At 57.5% G+C, this 7,832-nt stretch overlaps 1 protein-coding gene and 1 long non-coding RNA gene across 7 annotated transcripts in view; one reads left to right on the top strand and one right to left on the bottom strand.

Annotated features, from left to right (window-relative positions):
• The first annotated feature begins 1,339 nt into the window (after nucleotides 1–1,339).
• OPN4 (opsin 4) overlaps nucleotides 1,340–7,832 on the top strand; it is an 11,622-nt gene continuing 5,129 nt past the window's right edge. For 2 of the 5 annotated variants that reach the window (XM_045293487.1, XM_045293486.1), the window contains exons 1-7: nucleotides 1,342–1,632; nucleotides 2,991–3,136; nucleotides 4,574–4,707; nucleotides 5,018–5,221; nucleotides 5,796–5,967; nucleotides 6,336–6,500; nucleotides 7,353–7,460. In XM_045293487.1, coding sequence (XP_045149422.1) covers nucleotides 1,498–1,632; nucleotides 2,991–3,136; nucleotides 4,574–4,707; nucleotides 5,018–5,221; nucleotides 5,796–5,967; nucleotides 6,336–6,500; nucleotides 7,353–7,460 — 1,064 coding nt within the window. In that variant the 5' untranslated portion in view covers nucleotides 1,342–1,497. Of the gene's footprint in view, nucleotides 1,633–2,990; nucleotides 3,137–4,573; nucleotides 4,708–5,017; nucleotides 5,222–5,795; nucleotides 5,968–6,335; nucleotides 6,501–7,352; nucleotides 7,461–7,832 lie in introns of all 5 variants that reach the window. The other 3 variants (XM_045293488.1, XM_045293489.1, XM_045293490.1) reach the window with 3 other exon arrangements.
• Nucleotides 2,211–7,832, bottom strand: part of LOC123522081 — a 12,870-nt gene continuing 7,248 nt past the window's right edge. Inside the window, exons 5-7 of one of the 2 annotated variants that reach the window (XR_006680379.1) lie at nucleotides 4,547–5,546; nucleotides 3,720–3,870; nucleotides 2,211–2,395 (exon numbers count right to left, since the gene is read on the bottom strand). This is a non-coding gene — a long non-coding RNA (uncharacterized LOC123522081). Of the gene's footprint in view, nucleotides 2,396–3,719; nucleotides 5,547–7,832 lie in introns of both variants that reach the window. The other variant, XR_006680378.1, reaches the window with a different exon arrangement.

Genomic DNA, 7,832 nt, shown 5'->3' with positions numbered 1-7,832 from the left:
GGACGTCTGGTCACCTGACCTATGAGGGCAGCTGCTGAGAGCGCAGGACCAGGAATGAAAAGACCTAAGGAGGAACTCATTTGAGATATGGCGCTGGTGAAGGAGATGGAAGGTCCCAGGGACTATCAGAAGAGCAATCTACCTTGGAAGAAGTCGAGCCAGAGTGCTTCTTAGACTGAAGGACGGTGGGACATCGTCTCGTACTTTTGATATCAGGAAAGACCAGGCCTTGGAAAGGGACATCATGCTTGGTAAAGGAGAGGGGCAGCGATCAAGAAAAAGACCCTCGGGCAGGGAGGGGAAAAAGAGGAGCTGATCCCAAGGACTCAAATAGAAAGTAAATGTTTAGAAAATGATGATGGCAACATCGGTACAGGTATGCCTGATACAACTGGTGTGTAGGCTGTTTATAAGAACTGCATGAGCCCCCAATAAAATGAGCTTTCAAAGAAGACCCTCAAGGAGATGGACCAACTCAGTGGCCGCAACAGTGGGCTGAAGCACGGCCATTGTGAGGCTGGCGCCGGAGCGGGCAGTGTGTCCTTCAGTTGTACCTGGGGTCACGACTCGTGGACATCAACTTGATGGCACCAAACAACCACAGAGGGCACCTGTTGAGCGATGGGAAGTGCCAGCTCTCCCTCTGGGCCCAAGAGCACTGCCTGTAACAATGGGGAGGGGGCTTACAGATCTTTCCTCTCTGACCTGGGGGCACAGCTCCCAGGAAGGAGATCCTTGGAAGGCAGCAGATCCCTCCCCCAGGAGCCTCCCGGAGCCCCAGAGGAGCCCTGGAAACAGCTGTACACCCCTCCCACCCTCACCAGCTTCGAAGTCGTCACTTCTAGAAGAGAGTAAGGGGTCCCTGTCCCCTCTGATGGCCACCATCTCGGGCCAAGCCTACAGGCCGGTGAGTTCTCTAGCCTCTCCCAACTTCTGCGGTTTCTTTGTTAATCTTCATCTCGCGGTCATCAAGTACCTTCGGACACACAGGGACAGTGTCGCCTTGTAGGACAGTGTCACCCTGCCCTATGGCTGTGAATCGTCACATCTTTCAGGAAGAAGAAGGGCTTGCTGGAAGGAGAGGACAAAGCCTCTGTCCAATGGCCCGGGCCCGAGCCAGCCTTGAACCTACATGTCCTCATGCTTGCACACACACACACACACACACACACACACACACACACCTAACTTCCTCAGAACTTCATCTGCAGACACCCAGGAACTGGCATCTACCAGGGACGCCGGCTCTAAGCAACTGGGCATGTGCCGTCCCCGGCTCTGCTGCTAAAAGGTAAGGCTCCACCCCGCGGCTGGGACTTTCAGTCCTTTGCACTTCACTGGACGCCAAGCCCAGGCATCAGTCCCAAGGGTGGCTGGTGTACTGGGCGGGGACGCTGACAAGGAAGGACAATTGGGAGGCTGAACACTCTGTGGTCCTGAGCTTTCTGGGCCTGCCGCTTGTCTGGGAGCTCAAGGAAGGAGCCTCCTCGAGGCAGCATGAACCTGCCTTCTGGGTCAAGAGTCCCGTCAGGGCCAGCTCAGGAGCCGAGCCATGTGGCTACTGCAGCCTCAGCCAGCAGGTGGAACAGCGGCTCCAGCCTGGACGTACCGCCTCCTCCCAGCAGCCCCACGGTAAGCCTGGGGGGGAGGGGGGCGTGTTTGCCAAGACCCCTCCTCCCCTTCATGCTGACTCGCTCCTGGAGCAAACAGGGCCTTTGGGAGAGAGGGACGGGCTGAAAATCTTCTGTTGGACCTTGGACACAGGATTGAGCCTCTGGGAGCCATCTTACCTGAAGGATGAGGTAAAGGAGAGTGTGGGGCAGGGGGTGTGGAAAGCCCCGTGGAGCCTTCTGGGCAGGGAGCAAGAGAGAAAGGTCCTTTGTGACCCAGGAGGAGGCTGCAAAATGTTCATGGGGAAATGGGGTTGAAAGAGAATGGGTCTCCTATATCCTGAGCCTCCGGAGTTGCCATCTGAGACTGGGGCTTGGGGTGCTTTCTGCCCTGTTATCCCCGTCAAGGAGTTAGTGAGGACTGTCAGACCCTGGGAGCTAACACCCTTCCGGGGACACTATGCCAGGCCCTGGACAGGATGGGAAGGCTCTGATAACTTTCGGGGCCAGGCGTGACAGATCTGGCCTCTCTTTCCATAAGAAGTAAGAAACTCTGAATTAGGTTCTTGTCTACACCAAGAGAAACATTTACTCTGGTTAGACACAGAGGCCATGCTGGCATTTATTAGGAGCTCGGAGGAGGGAGGAGAAATTGTGTAGTCAGCACAGTCAACCTTTCAGCTTGCTCTTCCCTGCATGCCTGTTTCGGCTTTGTAAAGTTTCCTGCGGACACTTTACAGATTCTCATAACCTCAGCCCAACATGCTTCGCTCCCACTGGATGACCTCGGGTGCAAAGGGGGGAAGAAGGGAAGTAGAAACTCTTTCAATCCCTCTGCCCAGGCCTCACAGGGCATATAGTCTCCTTGAAATGACCCTGAGAAGCCTAAACTGTCTGTATGAAGGGGGAGTTGTTCCCTCTTTCTCATGCCAGGCATCAAAGAGACACTGCCAGGCAGAGATAATGCAGCTTCTCTTTTGAAATTGAGCAGCAGACTCCACCTCCATCTTCCACCCAGGTTCCCAGGAGACCTGACGAAGGTGGCTGCTGTTGTGGGCACCTGGGGCGGGAGTTATACGATAGGGGGGAACCTAGCCCCAAATCAGCTCTGCCTTTGCTTCCAGAAAAAGCAGGGCCACCATAGCAGACAGTTGTCTGTCCTTTTAGCCTTCAGCCAGTGGGCCAGGCCACTCTTAGAACCTATACGCCTGCCTCTGTGTTGGGGGATGACCGCCTGGGCTTGACCGCTGCCTTCCCCTGCTGGCGCGGCCACTTGCTAGCTATGTGAGCAAGCAGCTTTGCCACGCTGAGCTCCCACCTCCTTTGTTCTCAAGTGATTTGAAGGGGTAAGGTGATGTTCTTGTTTCTGCTTCTCCACAGGCAGCCAGGGCTCCCACTGCGGCCTCGGCCCCCTTCCCCATTGTCGATGTCCCGGACCACGTCCACTACACACTGGGCACGGTGATCCTGCTGGTGGGCCTCACGGGGATGCTGGGCAACCTAATGGTCATCTACACTTTCTGCAGGTACCTGGCTGGTGGGCGGGGGCCAGGGCACGGAGCAGGGCAGGAGAGGGACCTAGGTGCCAACTCTGGCCAGGGCACTGTTGAAGCTGGGTAGAGAAAGGAGGCTAAGCCCGCAATGGCCTCAGGCCAGGGTCTTCATCACAAGACCAGGAAAGCAAACTTGAAGAGTGCATGCCGTTGAACCAAAGATCCAAGGCACCCAGGTCTCAGTCTGTTCTACCCAGCGCTCGCTCACCTACTGCTGAAGAGTAGCCCCAGGCACCAGGACCCTAAGTCCTCAAGGCCCTCAGTAACCGCCCTCTAGGTGACCAATCTTTTCCTCTGGACGCCCCCTCCACCCCCGACAGCCTGGAAGACTGAGATGGGCAGGTCATAGCAAAGTCATTGAGGGTCATCTTTTTGTCCTCCTCGGGTTCCCTTTTCTTGACCACAACACGGAGTTGTGACTTATGTCAGGGAGTTCGTGTGGTGATCAGATAAATTCACGGACATGCAATCCCGCCCACCCCACTCCACCCCACCCCCTGCCAAACCCCCTACCCCTGCAAGTGAGACTCAGAGAAAGCCTGGCTGTGCCACTTACTACGTTCAGTCGTCTGCAGTGAAGTGCATTGTGAGCGGAGCCTCGGTGGTCCCCTCTGGAAAATGGGACCACCAGAACCTGCCTCAGGGGGATATGGAGATGGATGACAGCCGGAGGTGAGGTTGGGGAAAGGGCAGGCAGCGCAAATGACCTGTGGACACAAGCACAGTTCGCTTCCCTCGGTCGCTTTGAGGGTGCACACTGCAGGGGCAGCTGCAATGGGCGAGTGCCCCGGCCAGGCTGGACCCTTGGGGAGGAAGAGGTCTGAGGGTGGTACCCAAGCTGGAGGGAGGTATTAGAAGCACAAGAGCTGCAGGGTCTGGGTGTACAACAGGAGGGATCTAATGGAGAAGCCCCCAGGGAGACCTCTGTCCAGAGGGCTTCGAGGGACCAAGGGTTTCATCCAAGGAGTAAAGATGCATCGTGCAGAGAACACCAGAGGAAATTGGTACAGCACAAGAACCAGCTTCCATGGGAGTGGGGCTCACAGCAGCTGTGGGGGGAGCAGTCCTCCCCTGTGGTACTCTGAGGGGGCTGTCTCCAGAAAACAAGGTCTGATTGCTGCCCTGGAGTCTCTCATCCCTCAGTCAGCACAGCTGGGCTCAAAGGACCCTCAGCTGGTATTTGCTGGACAGCCAGATGGGTCTGTAGCCTAGCAACTTTGCCTGCATACATGCACGGGCCTTTCAAATGCACACACAAGCGTGTATACATATGTGCAGTGTGTAGGCATATGCCGGGTGCACATGCATTTGTATATGGTGGGTGTGCCGACGTGTGTGCACATCTGTGGTTGTGGCCTGAGGAAAGCCCTTTAGCAGACGTACCTCCTAACACCCTCGGACTGTTCCCAGGAGCAGAAGCCTCCGGACACCGGCCAACATGCTCATTATCAACCTCGCAGTCAGCGACTTCCTCATGTCCTTCACCCAGGCCCCCGTCTTCTTCACCAGCAGCCTCTACAAGCAGTGGCTCTTTGGGGAGGCAGGTAGGCACCTGGGCTCCCTTTAGCTGGAGGGAGGATGTGGTCTATGACCACAATGGAGGGAAGGGGCTGGGGGGCGGGGGGCAGAGGTTTGAACTTCCTAGGCAGGGAGTAGGTAGCTGCTTCCAATCACTGAAGACTCAGGTTCTAGTCTGGAAACCTCAGCCCGCTTCTGCCAGAGGCGGCTAACTGCTGGGGGACAAATGTCCAGGTCTGCTTTCTGAGAGGGCAGGAGAAAAGGTGAGCATGCGCCTTCCCCAGGCACTTCCTGTCCTTGCTACGGAGGACTGAGGGCAGGGTGCTGTGTCCACAGGATGCGAATTCTATGCCTTCTGTGGGGCACTCTTCGGCATCACCTCCATGATTACCCTGACAGCCATCGCTCTGGACCGCTACCTGGTGATCACGCGCCCGCTGGCCACCATCGGCGTGGTGTCGAAGAGGCGGGCGGCACTTGTCCTGCTGGTCATTTGGCTCTATGCCCTGGCCTGGAGTCTGCCACCCTTCTTTGGCTGGAGTAAGTGGGCTGGTGGAACTGAGGAGGGTGGGTAGCTAAGCTGAGAGGGCCAAGTTCAAGAGGCACGTAGGTGGACTCGCATCTGACAGCTGGGACAGCTGGTCAAAAGGGACAATCTGAGCCTCTAGTCAGATGGACAATGAGGGACATGGCTCCCAGCCAGAGAAGAGAAACAGGGGCTGGGACCAGAGGGGAAGATCATGGGCAGGGTTTTCCATGAGCCAGATTAGGCAGGACATTGCTCGTGAGACGTCAGCAGGTAGGACGGATGGTTAGCAGCGTGGCACACGCCCTCCGGGGAAGGATCCAGAAGCTGGCTGAAGCTCTGGGGAGTAAGACCATGGGGCCACAGTGAGTTCTCTGCTCCAAACGACCACGCCAAGGCAGGAGTGGGCTTTGGTAGCTGCTTCTCAAGCTCACACTCCTACCCAAGGACATTTCGGGCATCCTCACTGGGGGGTGGGGGTGGGGTGGAGCTGGAGCCATACACACGAAACTCCTGGGGGGGTGTCAGGCTGGAACCAATGCTGAGGACCCAAAGGTTGCCCCCCTGAACACCTGCTTTGGCTCCCAGGTGCCTATGTGCCGGATGGACTCTTGACCTCGTGCTCCTGGGACTACATGAGCTTCACCCCCTCTGTTCGAGCCTACACCATGCTCCTCTTCTGCTTCGTCTTCTTCCTCCCCCTGCTCGTCATCATCTACTGCTACATCTTCATCTTTAGAGCCATCCGGGAGACAGGCCGGTGAGAACCAGGCCTGGAGGGGAGCTAGACAGGAGGGTGGATGCTGTGTCCCTTCCACTAGGGCTGCCTCTGGGCCCTCCCACTCCCGTGCCAGCAGCAAGAAGGGAAGGAAATGTGGTTCTGGGGTGGGGGTGAGCTTTAAGTTTGGTCTGCAGATGTTTGGGTCAGAGGAAGCCCCACAGTGACGCCCCTGGGAGCATTAGCCTCAATGTCACAGGGAACCTTCTGGGAGTCAAGGCTGTCTGCACGTGGAGGGATGCAATGTGGCCTTAGGTGGTCCAGAGAGGGATCCCAACAGTAGCCGTGACCCTGAAACACATTGCAGGCTAAGTGGGCTCAGACCCAGGCTCGGCTCACCCTCATCCTAGGGCTCTCCAGACTTTCGGGGCCTGTGAGGGTTCTAGAGACTCCCCGCGTCAGAGGCAGCGGCTGCAGAGCGAGTGGAAGATGGCCAAGATCGCACTGTTGGTCATCTCGTTGTTCGTGCTCTCCTGGGCCCCCTACTCGACGGTGGTACTGGTGGCCTTCGCAGGGTGAGCAGTGGGTATGGGGCAGAGGCCCGGGCAGTAGTGGAGCACAAGGCAGCCTAGGCGTGGCCTCTTCCTTCAGAGCCAAAGCCCAGGGCCAATGGTCCTTGCAGCCTTATTCTCTGCCTGGCAGGCAATGCTCCACCCTCTGGGCCACACTCAGACTCAGCCTATGGCCCAGGAGAGCTGTCAGGTGCTGCCAACCTGGGAGTCTGTTCTCTCGGCCTGAGTTGTGGACACACGGCCAGAGGTGACGCTCACCCCCAGGAAGGGGCCCCTAAGAGCTCCCAGCCATCTTTTGGGGCTAGAGTCTGGAGATTTTGAAGAAATCCAGAAACAGGGGCCCGGGCTGAACTGCAGACTAGCTTTAGAGAGAGTGAGAGCTATTAAACCTTGGGAAGAGTTTGAAGGCAGCACCTTCTCTCTGTGCGGGACTGGCCCATCTGCTCTCAGGCCCTCCTGGGACATTACTCTAAGAAAGCCAGGGGAGTGGGTGGGCCAGAAGGGTGGAATGGGTATGGGGAACTGGGCAGAGAGCCTCAAGAGCATTGTCAATGGGGGGAGAGGGAAAGGGAGGGGACTGTTGACTTACCTAGGTTGTTGGCAGCAGAACAGATTCTAAGCTACAATGGGACTTTTCAAACCATGCCCTCAGCCTGACACTCATTCTTCCCCAGATCCCCACTCGCAGCCGCCCCCGACTCCTCCCCATCCCCGCTCTCCCCCCACCACCTGCCTACCCCAGGCAGGGCCTGACCTGACCCAGAGGGAAGAGGTTCTTGGGGAGGTGGGTGGGTAGGCTGTGAGCCTCCGGGGAGGGCCAGCCAGCAGAGGGGAACCACACCTTCTCTGTCTCAGGTATGCACACGTCCTGACACCCTACATGAATTCAGTGCCTGCTGTGATCGCCAAGGCCTCTGCCATCCACAACCCCATCATCTATGCCATCACCCACCCCAAGTACAGGTGCGGTCTGCCCCCGGCCCATTGCCTTCAGGTCCAGTCTCATGGGCTGGAGGCTCTGGGCCTACCATGAAGGGCAGAGGGCTCTGGGGGAAGTGGCTTCAACCAGAGAGATCTCTGCTGATGAGAACCCCAGTGCTGTGGCCTCACCCACAAGGGGACCTTCAGTGCTCCCCTTTTCCTGGAGGTGTCAGTAGCTCACCACCCAACCTGAAGCCAGCTGGGGCCTGAGCTCATCCAGCTCTGAGGTGTCCTTTTCCTCCCACTCACCAGACACTTCCATCGCCCCTCCCCACGCTCACAGAGGCGTGGCTTAGCCCTCCCACTCCCCCTCCATCGCCCCGCCCCACGTTCACTGAGGTGTGGCTTAGCCCA

The sequence above is a fragment of the Echinops telfairi genome, unplaced genomic scaffold, assembly GCF_000313985.2.
Source record: "Echinops telfairi isolate 266 unplaced genomic scaffold, ASM31398v2 ScPeMD7_2010;HRSCAF=2546, whole genome shotgun sequence".
In the NCBI taxonomy this organism is placed as follows: Eukaryota; Metazoa; Chordata; class Mammalia; order Afrosoricida; family Tenrecidae; genus Echinops; species Echinops telfairi.
The sequence above is the reverse complement of the archived record's forward strand: the minus strand, read 5'-3'. Positions and strand labels throughout refer to the sequence as shown.